The sequence below is a fragment of the Saccostrea cucullata genome, unplaced genomic scaffold, assembly GCF_032062105.1.
Source record: "Saccostrea cucullata isolate Sc308-1 unplaced genomic scaffold, CSIRO_AGI_Scuc_v1 ctg226, whole genome shotgun sequence".
Lineage (NCBI taxonomy): Eukaryota > Metazoa > Mollusca > Bivalvia > Ostreida > Ostreidae > Saccostrea > Saccostrea cuccullata.
This window is the reverse complement of record NW_026931887.1, coordinates 139,818-153,870: the sequence shown is the minus strand read 5'-3', so window position 1 is coordinate 153,870 and position 14,053 is coordinate 139,818. Positions and strand designations below refer to the sequence as shown.

At 37.8% G+C, this 14,053-nt stretch overlaps 1 protein-coding gene and 2 pseudogenes across 1 annotated transcript; 1 reads left to right on the top strand and 2 right to left on the bottom strand.

Moving 5' to 3' along the window:
- The first annotated feature begins 1,129 nt into the window (after positions 1-1,129).
- Positions 1,130-2,520, top strand: LOC134233938 (putative nuclease HARBI1; annotated as a pseudogene).
- Positions 2,234-3,105, bottom strand: LOC134233937 (myb/SANT-like DNA-binding domain-containing protein 3; annotated as a pseudogene).
- Positions 3,106-8,135: 5,030 nt separating this feature from the next.
- On the bottom strand, positions 8,136-13,705 carry LOC134233919 (solute carrier family 49 member 4 homolog). Its single transcript, XM_062715977.1, has 13 exons — positions 13,608-13,705; positions 12,980-13,503; positions 12,552-12,642; positions 11,876-12,039; positions 10,714-10,762; positions 10,590-10,615; positions 10,245-10,298; positions 10,022-10,151; positions 9,811-9,919; positions 9,384-9,451; positions 9,158-9,276; positions 8,641-8,823; positions 8,136-8,454 (listed from the first exon to the last, which is right to left on the bottom strand). Exons 2-13 carry the CDS (start codon positions 13,335-13,337, stop codon positions 8,339-8,341), a joined length of 1,467 nt encoding a protein of 488 aa, XP_062571961.1. The 5' UTR covers positions 13,338-13,503; positions 13,608-13,705; the 3' UTR covers positions 8,136-8,338.
- Positions 13,706-14,053: the final 348 nt, after the last annotated feature.

The window sequence follows — 14,053 nt, the reverse complement described above, 5'->3', positions numbered from 1 at the left end:
TCTTACTCTGGTACACGTACGTGCACGTCTAATGTTATTCAAGAAATTATGTAGCAGTAAGCATGTTAGCTTCTATAACTTTTTGAAGCAAGAACTTATTTTCCATGTTTCTAGCATTTACTTGTTTGATACTAGAAGAGTGGACATCCTGTATCCAGTGTCACTGTTATTCCAATCAAATTAAAAAAAAACAAATTTTGATACATATTTCTTATAGCATAAGAATCAAATGGGACATTTATTTCCCAGCATGAATCAATTATGTGGTTATGTTTGTCTGCTTCATGAAGTACAGGCATTTATGAAAAAGAACACAAACTTTACCATTATCATTGCTAGTTAATCAATACCTGCATTAAAAAAAGTTGAATATACCATCCCTGATTTTAGCCATTTTGTACATTAATGTCTTGTATAAAATTTATATTTCATTCGGCCACTTTGAGTTAAGGAATTCTTTTTTTTGGAGGGGGGTTGGAAAAATTGAATTTTCTCTTATTATTGTTTCATATGAAGGTGTACATACTGAGGTTTTTTTTAACAATGCAAAACTGAGGAAATTGTTCAAAGACAGTGCGCTATTAGTTAATGGAAATTAATATTGTTTGCTAATACTACGGGAAAAATTTTCAAAATTGTTATCAATAACTTAATATTTAGTCTGATATTTAATGTTCAAAATGCACTAGAGTTAACCTGGATTTATAGATATTATCAATGAGCAGTGTTTAGGGAGTCCTTAGTTGACAATTTTTAAATCAAAAATATGATTTATGCATCCATTATAAAACTGAATTGTAGTCGAAATCACAAAATACCAGTATTGTGAAGTAATCAGATGATTTAATTGATTAGTGATGTCAGTACTAGTCCTCCAACGAACTTTATTCTGGGCTGCTTTCACTGCATCATGCAAAGTTCAATGCCTTTAGTTTTGACTCTGAGTCACGCTTCTAGTGGCCGGTTGCGTATCTATGGTTTAAACTCTGGATCAATGATTCCAGGTTTAAATCACCGTTTATGTGTTGCACACAGGTAAGGATCAGGTGAGTACGGCTCAGAATTAAGGAAAATTCTGAACCTGCTATAGGGGTGGTTTAAACCAAGCTTCGTATTTTTGTTCGGAGTGATGGCGGAGTATTTGGAAGAAGTTGAGAGGTTTGATCTTGTAGATAGATTGATTAGGAGAGAACAAATTGTTAGAGATAGACTTAATCCTATCACGTTTTACAACGAAGTGATTTTATTGATAGATTTCGTCTTAGCAAAGAGGCCGTTTTGTCTATTCTAGATGACAATAATGTTGACTTGGGAGGTGGAATTTTGCACACTTCATCCATCTCCCCATTAAATCAACTTCTTATAACGTTGAGGTACTATGCCACTGGCAGTATGCTATCAGTAAGCGGTGATTTGTTTGGGGTGCATAAATGCACCGTTTCAAGAATCATTAAGAAAGTTTCGTGTGCAATTGCTTCTTTGTACAACACACATATAGAATTTTGGATGTACAAAGAGCATTTATGCAACAAAGTAACGTTCCCGGTATTGTGGGATTGATAGATTGTACTCACATCCCCATTATTTCTCCTGGAGGAGATAATGCCGAACTTTTCAGAAACAGAAAAGGATATTTCTCTATTAACGTACAGGCAATCTGTGACCACGAACTCAATCTAACTAATGTTGTAGTACGTTGGCCCGGCAGTACACATGACAGCAGAATTTTTGATAATTTTAACATTTGTGCAAAATTTGAACGTAGAGAAATTAATGGAATTTTGCTCGGTGACAATGGTTATCCCCTGCATCATTATCTTATAACTCCAGTTCTGACTCCAAACTCCAGAGAGGAGAGAAGATTTAATTTTGCTTTATGCAATGCTCGTGTAAAAATTGAAAATGTGTTTGGAATAATGAAAAGACGATTTCCTTGTTTGCGACAACTTAGATTAAAGCTTCAAACAAATCTAACAGTGATTACTGCCTGTTGTGTGTTATATAATATTGCGAGGGAGCTCTCAATTCCTCTACCACATGAAGATGAACGTCAGGAGAATGACCAGGTTCCTGTACCTGTCCTACAGAATCGCCACCAAGGAGGCAGGGCCCTACGTTCAGTTCTGATTCGTAATTTCAGATAAGATCTTAAAGTAAGTATAAGAATGATAATATGTATCTTTTGTATTTTATGTATCTTATTTAATATACCATTTCTTGTTGCCTAAACAAATTAAAATGGTCTCCATGCAATTACTTTACTTGCACTAGGTCTATTGCTTGTTTCATTGGTACATGCAGTGGCCATGGATTCCTCTAGCTTACGCTTTTTCAGATTGAGAATATCTTCTTTCGGTTTATAAATTCGCATCTTAGCGGCACGTTCTTCTTCTGCCATCTCCAAGAGCCTGCCTTTAACCTGCTCTTGTTTACCCTGGGGCCTTTTCTTCTTAACTAACGATGCTGCTGTTGATGATGAGGAACTAGAAGAGGAAGCTTCATTGGATTCAGTGACACGGTTTGCCTATGTGAGTAAATTTATCTTCATTTAAACTCTTATTGCGAAATTTTTATGACATTCAAATATAGGATAATGTGCTGTCTATACTTGTAAATTAATAGCATTAAATGTAATATTTAATTCATATTTTGAATTCTTCATCATTTTTTACTCACCGCTTCATTAGTACTAGAAGTTCGTTGTACATCTCCATGTAAACTAGGTCGTCGTCGAATTCATTAGATAAGCTGTTAATCTGCTGAGGAAGCATGGTTGAAATTGCAGCTGAAACGGTATCCAGTCCTGTTTCAGATTGTGGCCCTCCTCCAGTTTTTGTCCTCTCTCTTCGGTCTTTTGCAACTGCAGATTTTGTCCGTGACTTCATATTTTTCCAAAGGGACTTCAGCTGTATACAGGTCCTTTGGTTGACACCGTGACTTGCATTGAATTCAGTCGTTATTTTCTCCCATTCCGAGTTCTTCTTCAACACCATTTTCCCGTCATTTTGTTTATTTTCAATGATATCCTTCCTAGATTCAAATAAGTTCTAACAAAACAGATTTTTCCAGGGCAGTAAAATTAGGAGATTTACTGGGTTTCGACATTCTTCAGTTTTTTGCAAACGAAAGTCTTGATCAGGTAAGCGTGGTTTACTTTTCAAGCGTGCAACTGAATTACTACTCAGGTAACTCTGTCTTACCTGGCATCTAAACCCGGTTTACGTGATCCGTGGATCCACCACTGAGCTGTACTTAGCTAAACTATATATACGCAACTGGCCATAGGTGTTTCTTAGACGTCCTATTTTTCTTTTGTCCAGTGGGTTCCGAGTCAGGGCCTGGCGTGTGATGCTAGATGGTAACTTCTTTAGTGTGTGTCCATTCCAGCCCGACTTTCTCTGTCCTATTTGTACGTCCATTGGTTCCTGTCCTGCTCTCTTCCATAGTTCTTCATTGAAGATGCTTCCAGGATTTTAGATGTTGAAGATGCGCCTGAGACAGGTGTTGAAAAATGTCTGGATCTTCTGCAGGGTTGCTTTGGTCAATCTCCACGTTTCTACACTAAACATAAAGTCGGACTTTGCATTACAGTGGAGGATCAGAAGTTTGGTGGTAAATGCGGATGTTCTTTGAGATTTAGATGTTCCTTAGCATGGTAAATGCAGTTCTTACCGTGCCATTTTTTTAAATTGATGTCCCCGTCTGTGCCACCCTGTCGGTCCACCACACTCCCAAGGTAGATGAAGGACTCTACTTCTTTGATGGGCTTACCACCAACTGTGACAGGTGTTTGGGCAGTGGTGGTTATCTTCATCAATGCTGTTTTTTAAGTTGATTTTGATTCCCGTTCCTTTCGATGTTGTTGCAAGGCGAGTTGTTTAATCTACATCTGACTGTGGTTATGTGAAAGAAGAGCCAGGTCATTGGCAAAATTTAGATTGCCAAGTTGCGTCAGGAGTGTCCACTGTATACCTTTTGTTCCTGTCTGATGTGTTAGTCCTCATGATCTAGTCAATAAGCAAGAGAAAAAATTGTGACAGCAAGTGATTGTTTAATGATGGTGCACAGACTGGCTTTCTGGTCAGCACATGCTCTTTTGGCTCTAAATCCAGCCTGCTGGTCAAGGAGCCTTGGGTCGACTGCCTCTCTCATCCTTTAGAGAAGTATCCTGTTGAGGACCTTACCATGCACTGAGATGAGCGTAATTCCCCTGCAGTCTCTCAGATCTCTCATATTTGGCAGCTTAATTAGGATGCCTTTTTCCCATTCCTCCGGAATGTTCTCTTCTTCTCAGATCTTCTTGAAGAGATTGTATAGGATGTTAACGGCTTGCTCTGTATCAGTTTTGATGGCTTCTGGTTGTATCTCATCAGGCCCTGCCTCTTTTCCATTCTAAAGTTTGTTAATGGCTCTCCTGATTTCTGTCTTTGTTAGCTTGTCGTGGTTAAGGAGGTCTGCATCGGCTGATTATATGTCCGAAGATGTGTCTGGTGTTGATATATCTAATAGCTTCCGAAGTGTTCTACCCACCTCTTCAATTGTTCTTTTATTGTTGTGAGAGCTTTCCGTTCTTGCCTTTCACTGGCTTGTCTGTCTGTTAGAACTTATTTGGGAGGATCTCTGTGACTATATACAGTTCTCTCAAGTTTCCTTGTTTCGCTCGTTTGGACAGTTTGTCATTGTGATCCCCTATATCTTTCCTGATGCTTTTCTTATATCTTTTTCTCTATGGCTGTGTAGTCTTGTTGAGCTTTTGCCTTTGCTGTTCATGTCCTGCTTGTATTCAGCACTGCTTTGTTTTCCTTCCTCTCATCCAGTTTTCTCGTGATATCACCAGAGATCCACTCCTTGTGCCTAGGACTTCCTGGCATGTGCCTTGCCACACCTCCTTGATGTGCAGCCATTGGGTCTCTATGTTTTTATCATTGGTTTTTTGCTGGTCTTGTTGTATCTGAAATCTAGTTGACAGGCGGAGATGCTGTCTTCACTTCCTTTGTTTTGAGGACACTCACGTTGTACATTGTCCTCCTCTTTGTCATGTTGTTAAACTTCTTACGGCGTAGTCTTAATGCAGTTATCAGCAGATGATGGGAAAATAATCAGGAAAGATAAACTTTATTACATCGACAACCTGCCCAAACAAGCTGAAGAAGCAGCGGGACAAGGAAACTTGAAAGAACTGTATCTGATCATAAAGAAGATCCCCAACAAGATCCAGCAAACAGACAAGCCAGTGAAGGACAAGAACTGTGAACCTCTCACAACAACAGAAGAATAATTGAAGAGGTGGGTAAAACATTTTGGAGAGCTATTAAATAGACCAACACCAGAAACACCTCCCGACATACAACCAGTCAATACAGACCTCCGGATCAACTGCGACAAACCAACAAAGATAGAGAGCAGGAGAGCAATCAATAAACTTTAAAAAGGAAAAGCGGCAAGGGCTGGTGAGATACCAGCAGAAGCCATCAAAGTTGATACAGGGAAAGCCATTAACATCCTATACAACCTCTTCAATAACATCTGAGAAGGAGAGAACATTCCGGAGGAATGGAAATAAGGAATCCTTATTAAGCTACCAAAGAAGAAAGATCTGAGAGACTGCAGGGAAATTATGCTCATCTCAGTGCCTGACAAGATCCTCAACAGAATACTTATCGAGAGAATGAAAGAAGCAGTCGACCAAAGCCTCCGTGACCATCAGGCTGGTTTTAGAGCCAACAGATCATGTGCTGACCAGATAGCCAGTCTATGCATCATTACAGAACAATCACTGGAGAGGAAGTGCCCCCTCTATGTCAATTTCATCGACTATGGGAAAACATTTGACAGCGCGGACCGAAAGTCATTGTGGAAGATAATGATACACTATGGATTATCAGAGAAGTTAGTTTCCCTGATTCGAAACACCTATCAAGGCATGATATGCAGGGGCGCCTATACTTGCCAGATGTCTGAGAGTTTCGAGGTCAAGACAGGAGTTCGACAAGGATGCTTGCTATCACCATTTCTTTTTCTCTTGGTCATTGATTGGATCTTGAGGACTACCACATCAGGCGGGAACAATGGTGTACAGTGGACACTCCTGACGCTACCCGATGATCTTGATTTTGCTGATGACCTGGCTCTCCTTTCACACAACCAAAGTCAGATGCAGGTTAAAACAAGTCACAACAAAATCGACAGGAACGGGCCTCAAAATCAACTTGAAGAAAACAGAATTGATGAAAATAAACACCATTGTCCAAACACCAGTCACAGTTGGTGGTGAATCATCAAAGAAGTTGAGTCCTTCATCTGCCTGGGAAGTGTGGTGGACAGACAGGGTGGCACAAACCGTGAGATCAAGTCAAGAATTGGAAAGATAGGAACACAATTTACCATGTTAAAGGACATCTGGGCCTCAAACAATATCCGTACTCTCACTACACTTCAAATCCTCAACTCAAATGTAAAGTCCGTCTTTATTGTATGGTGCAGAGACGTGGAGGTAGACCAAAGCAACCAGGTAGAAGATCCAGACATTTTACAACACCTGTCTCAGGCGAATCTTCAACATCCGATGGCCTGAAAGGATCTCCTACGAAGAACTATGGAAGAGAGCAGGAAGGAACCAATGGACTTACGAATAAGTCAGAGGAAGTGGGGCTGGATCAGACACACGTTAAGGAAGTCACCATATAACATCACACGCCAGGCCCTGACTTGAAACCCACAGGGCATAAGAAAGAGAGGACGTCATAGAAACACCTGGAGGTGTGACTCTGAGTCATAGTTTAAAACACAGGATATGACCTGGCAGGACGCAGCTAAAGCAGCTCAAAATCGAGTTTGTTGGAGGAATGTCGTCGATGGTCTAACGACAGGCCTAAGAAAGTAAGTAAGTTCTATTACAAGCTGGTTAAGGGAGCATAGGTCTGCAAATTTCCCGCACCGATCTCATTCATGTAGCAATGTCCTTTTGTGCTCAAGACTTCATTGTATCCAGTGTTGTCAGCACCAGTCTTGGCATTGGAGTCGCCTATGAGTACTGTTATGTATTTCTTCCCTGTTTTATCCAAAAGTGCCTGTAGTTGCTGGTAAATTGCGTCTTGTCTTCTCATCATTAGGGTCATTGGTGAGGTATAATATTGAATGATGTTCAATGATCTTGCTTTTCCTTGTGTTGAACTTGGCGGTTAATATCGTTCGAGAGTGGACAGGTTCCCATTCGATGAGCACGTTGTGCGTCCAGGGATAGCGTCAGGATTACACTTTCGATGTGATGGGCTCCTCATTGGTGTGTTCTGAATATAACAGTGTTTGCCAGGTGGTAGGCCTCAGTCGTCCTGTCTGTAGTCATCTTGACTCACTCAGTCCTGGTAGACAAATGTTGTAGAGCTTCGTGTACTTTGCTACTTGTGCTGTACTTCCTGTTTCATATATTATTCTGATGTTCAAAAAATAAAATCTTATGGTTTTCCTGAGTGTCAGCTCTGCAGTTTCCTTTCGGCTTTCATAGCACAGCATCATTGTTCCCCTTGAAGTAGGCCCAATCTGGCCCAGGTTATGTTGGTTTTGACTTGTCTTTGATGCTTCTATAACTAGCTGTTTTTATATATAGGTAGGGTTGTTAGCCTCACACAAACCTCTAGTTATCTCGAAGAAAGGTGGTTTGATATAAAAAGGAGAAAATGGGGGAAAAAGAGGGGGTCTGTCCCCACGTCAACGATGTACCTTCGGTTCATGGCACATGACTATTGATCAATAAGGCATCTTTTTGTGTCAGCATCCACTGGTTATCCAAAGGACCAATATATCCACGTCCCGCTATGATATTTGATCTGAGGTACTTCAGATGTTCAGAGTGTCTGCTCTAGAGTCGCAGAGTAAGGAGTTGATCCTTTCGTCGCAGGTTCAAATCCCACTGCGGGAAATGGAGACCAGTCCTTCAGATGAGATCGTTTAAAGCAAGATCATGTGCGCAGAAGGTGCTGGTACGAAAAAGATTTCTCAATCTCGATTATAGGATGAAAATTCGCACCTCTCTTAGCACGTGGTGGTATATCAGTATAAGTGAAATGCTCTCGAAATAAACTTACTCTGGTTTTAGAACGATGCGGTCAATTCTCCTATCGGGATCCAAATGGGTCTGCAAAACTGATTTTTTTATTTGAAAACTAACATAACATAATAAAATACAACACAATAAGTAATCTCAATGTCCCAACGTTATCTAGTGGTAAATATAAATCACAAGAACATAGACTTGCAAGTGGACAAAATATTGAAGTAAAATTTTTACATGTTTTTCAGCATTAAAGAGATAAAATTTATGAGTAGTCACACGCATTCTTCACTGACGTTTGATCTCGTCTACTTCTAGACGGTTATAGTTTTCTTTGATAAGTAATAAAACAGGGATACAGGATCCGATTGCACCAAGACACGCCCAGTTCTCCCAAGCCGTACCTGTTAAAAAGTCAACACGTTTATCATTATATTGCCATTTTGCATTCTATTGGCATTGAGAAAATCATAGCTGGTACGACTATAACAAAGCATATTTCAGAAGAGAATAATTATATGAGGTTCATTAAAAAATTACGCATAAAAGTGTCTCTTCGTCTTTTTTATATTTTAAAATAGATGATTTACCAATGTGTGGTATCATGCCGACGAGAAGAAATACCAGTCCTCCTATGTTATTGACAAGGGTCAGGACGAAGTTAGTGATTCCCTCCGCCACGGGGTAAGTCACCTCACATGCCATCTCGTAATACAGGGGCACGCTGGCAGTAAGAAGGAGCGTGGCAAGGATAATGGCCGCATATAAAGAATCTAAAAAACATAACCGAACCGTAACTTCTAAACCAGGAAAGGACGGAACAATGCAAAGAGTAGTCCAAAAGTAATTATAGTCTCAGTTTGCAATTAGAGTGCATTTTTCTTTTTTTAAAGATAGTAGCTACACTAGGTCATAGAATTCATTAAATAAACGTCCATGGTGCATTGCATTACAATTGTACTGTATAGAGTTTGTACAATTGAGGTAAGACTTTACATTGAAAGACTCCAGTCAATGAGTAGCATACATCAAGGATATAGAACAAAATTGTAGAATTAACAGTAAGAGGTCTTCTATCATGTTATATAAGAATGAAATAAAATTTACATATAGACTCTGGAATAGTGCCATTAATCAGGAGAGTGAACCAGACAAAACAAGCACTCCCGAAAATATATAACATCAAGAGGAACATCTTCATGTGGCGCGAAAAGATGTCAGCAAATCTGAAATTACAAACATGGAAAGAAAAGGTTTGGGGATTATTTTTTCCATATACATTTTCCCTATAAAACTGAGAAAGGTTGATCTTTGTAAAAATTAGTTTGCTTACTTTGCTAAAATGATTGACCCCGCACAACCCGCGAGAATGGAGTAGAAGCCCAGCCATCCGGCCTCGTTCTAAAATAAACATGAAGTATTATTCATTTATTCTGAGAGACTAAATTAAAAATGTTGCCACTCTTTTTGGAAATGTTTCACACGGAGAAGCACTGTAACGAGTAGCGACTTTGAGTTAACATTCATTTAAATTTGTTGTGACAAAAAGTCATTAGTGATAAAAATGAAACCTCATCGCAAACCACGACAGATATATTTTCCTTTGGAGATGGAATTTATGAATTATATACTAGTATAATGGAAACTTTCCGACGGCCAACTTATTGTAATGTTCGATTTGGTGATTGAAAAAAAATTCATTCAACTTTATTAATAGTTATATTATTTGAAATTTTGTTAAGCTGTATTGAATTGTGCACCTCGTCAATGTTGTGAGGTTTAAGGATGACATCCAGAACACTCTGCCAGCAGTTGAAGACTCCCAGAGATATACCGTATGTAGCACATATAATCCAGAACCGAACATTTCTGTACAACAACAAACACTCTTTTATAATATGAATTATATGTTATTTTCATAAAAAAAAAAAGAAAGAAAAGAAAAAGATTTAAACAACGCAATCCAGAGACCTGACAAGACATTTGGCGCCCGTCTTGAAGTCCATCCTCTCCAAACAAGCTGACAATGTTGGGGGTTTGGGGGGCTTAGCTGGGAAGTAAATCAGTATCAGGAGGAGGATAAAGGCGGCCCAGGCAGCTTCTGTAAAAACAAATTCAAGAACGAATGCATAGATAATGTGGACCGACTGAAAATAAGTATGATTACTATAGATATTAAAATATGAATACTTACCAACATACATATAAATCATAATATCATGTCTTTCTTGAGAAATTCTTTCATCATCTGAAAGAAGTATATAAATATACCAAATTAGATACCTGTATTTATGATGTTTAACAGGGCTTCAACAATATTTATGAAAAGACAGCATTCTCCTTTGTTTGCTTTGTAGTATTAAATGTCCTTTGTATAATTTTTCACTCTTTAGATTTGATGTACGTGTTTTATTTAGTGAATTTAGTAAATGAAACTCCATTTTAATTATACCATGTACAGTATAATTAAAATGGAGTATCATTTACTAAATCCATATACATCATAACATGTATATGGATGGATACCTGTATCACTTACCTGTAGTGTTGACCAATGAGATATTGCTGAAATACATTTAAAAAAAAAACACGCATAAGAACAAAACATAAAATCATAAAGTACAACTGTTCAATATAAACTCCATATAAACACTGTTGTATACCTTAATGTAGAGGTAGAATTGGAGGTTCTGTCGGGAACCATATATGGACCTATAAAGGCAAAAAATATATATAATCCAAACCATTATCATCCGGCACTGTTCAAAATCATTGGAATAGAAGGTTTGAGTTTATTTATTTATTTAAAAAAGTCCAGCAAGAGATCTACCATTTAACAGAAACTTGTATTAATTTTTTTCTACTCAGAAACAGAATACATGTAAGACTTAATAGGGGATAGATGACGCCAGCATGTCTACATAAATGATGTATGAAAGTAATATAGATATGGGAAATACAGAGTCATGTGGTTGCTTTTTTTTCCCTCAAAATATGAAAGTACTGATTTTAATATGGCTAATGCAGTGGATTTAAACAGAGATACTAGTTCACGGTAAACATGGGTAAAATCTAATACTTGTAAGTATAGAAATATGTGAAACAGGCACATGCATTATAAACAATAGAGTGAAAAATAGTGGTTTATAAAATAGTTCATAAAATAGTGGTTTATTTCTTGATTTTAATAGAATTTGAGCTTTTCATTTTCCACCTCAAACCGAAACATACTATTTTTTCAACATTTTCCTAAATGTTAACTTCAAAATATCCAACCATACAGTGAATCGCATGCGCACTAGCAAACTATTTAACTTTCCTATGTAACTGACCCCATTCTGTCACCTATTTACAGTGCAATATATATCTTTCGATCCTACACTTCATTTTAACTCTGCTTACTTTTTCTATATTCATATTTCGTGGAATATCGTACTATTTATGCTTTTAGATCACAAAATTTCGAGAAATGTGACACATTTTAAAGGTAATTAATTATTGTAACAGTGCATATACCTATAACCATGGAAGTTGCGATGCCAAAAAATGATGACGCAGTTGTGACACCAGTAGCTGTCAATCGCTGGTTTGTTGGAAACCAAGCAGACGATAGCACGGGTGGAATAGCGCTAATAGGTCCCGCCAACCCATTCAACATTTGACCTACGTTCACGGACCTAGAGGAGATAGTGTATGTTTTGGAGTGAACCTGTGGTCTAAGTCTTTTTGTATGTCATTGGATACATGAGTGTTGATAAGCTTTGTGTAGGGATTTGCAGTGCTTGGAAAAGACAAAATTGTAGTTCTTTATTTAAGAAGACGTACCAAGAGCAAAGGAGACAGCGATGCCAATGCTTGAAATAACGAAGGAAATTGCTGTAGCTGTTGTGCGTTCTTTGACAGGGAACCACAACGCAGACAAAACTGGCGGAACACCCATGGCAACCGGGCCCGCCAAACCGTTCAGAAACTGACCAATGTTAACCGTCCTGGAAGAAAAGTGGTCCTACCTATTAGAAAGGATAGTGCAATGCCCATGCCATTAGGAAAGACTGCTACAGCGGTGGCGAGCGTGCACTGCTAGACCGGGAATCAGACAACAACAGCAAATTTATTAACTCGAAGAAGGTTCCCTTCATAAAACACATCTTGTATATTCTCAATTTATCTACTAGTAACTGTAAGGATGTTTACTTTTGGCGCTGAATTGAGTGCTTTGACGTGGGAAATCAAGGGAAAAAGAAAAAAAAAACTTTGCAAGTGTGAGAAAGTAAGTCAGCAAAAATATATCATTACATTTTAAAGGTAGGATTTTTCTACTGTGTAATTTTGTTGACACTGCCATCATAGACTATGATATCGTTTTAAATAAATTATAATAGAGCATTCGTTACCATGTTATTGTGTTTCAAATACTAAATCAATTAATTATTATTCACATTATGCTAACCTTATAATGTACATGCTTATAAGGGATTGGAATGTACCAGTAACCACTTACCATTTAACATATGGAGGCTGGTCTGTTATACATCTTACACCAGCACCGAGAGCTATCATAACCCCCGTGCTTAAACATGACCATCTAAGTCCTGCAATGTGCAAAATACTTTGATATTAAAGAGTTTTAGAACAACATTATTACAAGATTTAAAGAGGCTGGGTGGTCGTGGCCATTTTTAGACAATTTTGATCTCCTTTATAAGAAGAGCTCCATATAAAGATATAATAAAATGATCAAATTTCAAAATTAAAATTTATGAAATTTTTCTTTGCCAAATGATAGTTGACAGCTTAAAATATCATATTCCAAAATTTAAGTTATATCTGGTGGTTACTAAAAAATAATTTGTTGACCACCTAGCCTCCTTAAATGTTTAATTCTTCTGTTCACTCTCCTTTATATGCTTAAATAAGAAATGAATGTACCTTTAACATCCACAACCCACGACATGATGAAGGCAGCCAGGACGTAAGATATAGGTCCCCAGTTTGACAATAGAGCGATGTCCGCGTCAGACCAACCGAACGCATCCTCGGTTGATGCAGCAATAGGTCCCCACGTGTTCCATACACCATTCTGAGTAAAGGCCAGGAGAGAATACACTATTAACACGTACCAGCGTCGCTTATAAACGTGTGTTTCTGTGTCCGGGTCTATAACAGACTGTTGGGTCACTGTGGTTCGAATCTCATTCTGTCCAGTTGTTACAGTTACTTCCGCTGGGTATATGGATTGATAGGAAGGTGGCAACTCCTCATTTACGAGGAGGTTTTGGGTAGACATATTTTCGTTTTAATTCCACGTCGAATCATTTGCGTCTTTAAACAAAATTATAAAGAAATTTGATTCATAATTAACTGCATTTTACTCTTAGACAACTTAGGACCTTAATTTAGACTAACTCGTTGCAGCAAACGATTTTTCTAGATGACACCATATCAGTCACAACCTAAAATTTAATTAAAAAGAGACTCTATATTCTGTTAAAATAAAAAAAAAAGATTATTATTAAATTTTAATACCAAATTCCCTCTGAATATTCTGCTTACACACCTTACTTAAAGATTTCCGCTTTACCTGTGACCGATAATGTCCACAGTGCACAATTCATTGTTAATCTATGTCATATATACAGTATATATACTTATCAGAAAGATAAACATTCCACTGACCTACATATTAAGAACCCTCTCTAAACTGCACACTAAAGAGTTCTAATTCTAAGGTATGTGTATTTTTCTGCAGTTAGAGTGATCTGCCCTTAGATCTTAATTTCAATAATAGAAGTTTACAGTATATAACTAAATTTTTAATCAGTTCGAGCATTCTTTTAAAAGGCCAAGATAAATATTTTGGTATATTTTAGAAAAATAATTGGAAATTAAATAGATTAACTCGATATAAGCACCTTTATTCAATATGATTTCCTCAATGTCCCAAAAACATTTTACAATGATGTAGAGTGTACCGTGTGTAACTTACTAAATCATCTCAAATTC

What these genes read in the sequence shown, in the direction of transcription:
- LOC134233919 (XM_062715977.1), bottom strand. Translation starts at nt 13,337, where the DNA reads ATGTCTACCCAAAACCTCCTCGTAAATGAGGAGTTGCCACCTTCCTAT. An exon ending in GTGGGTTGTGGATGTTAAAG is followed by an intron (nt 12,643 to 12,979) that starts GTACATTCATTT and finishes TGCACATTGCAG; the next exon opens with GACTTAGATGGTCATGTTTA. An exon ending in AATTCTACCTCTACATTAAG is followed by an intron (nt 10,616 to 10,713) that starts GTATACAACAGT and finishes AATGTATTTCAG; the next exon opens with CAATATCTCATTGGTCAACA.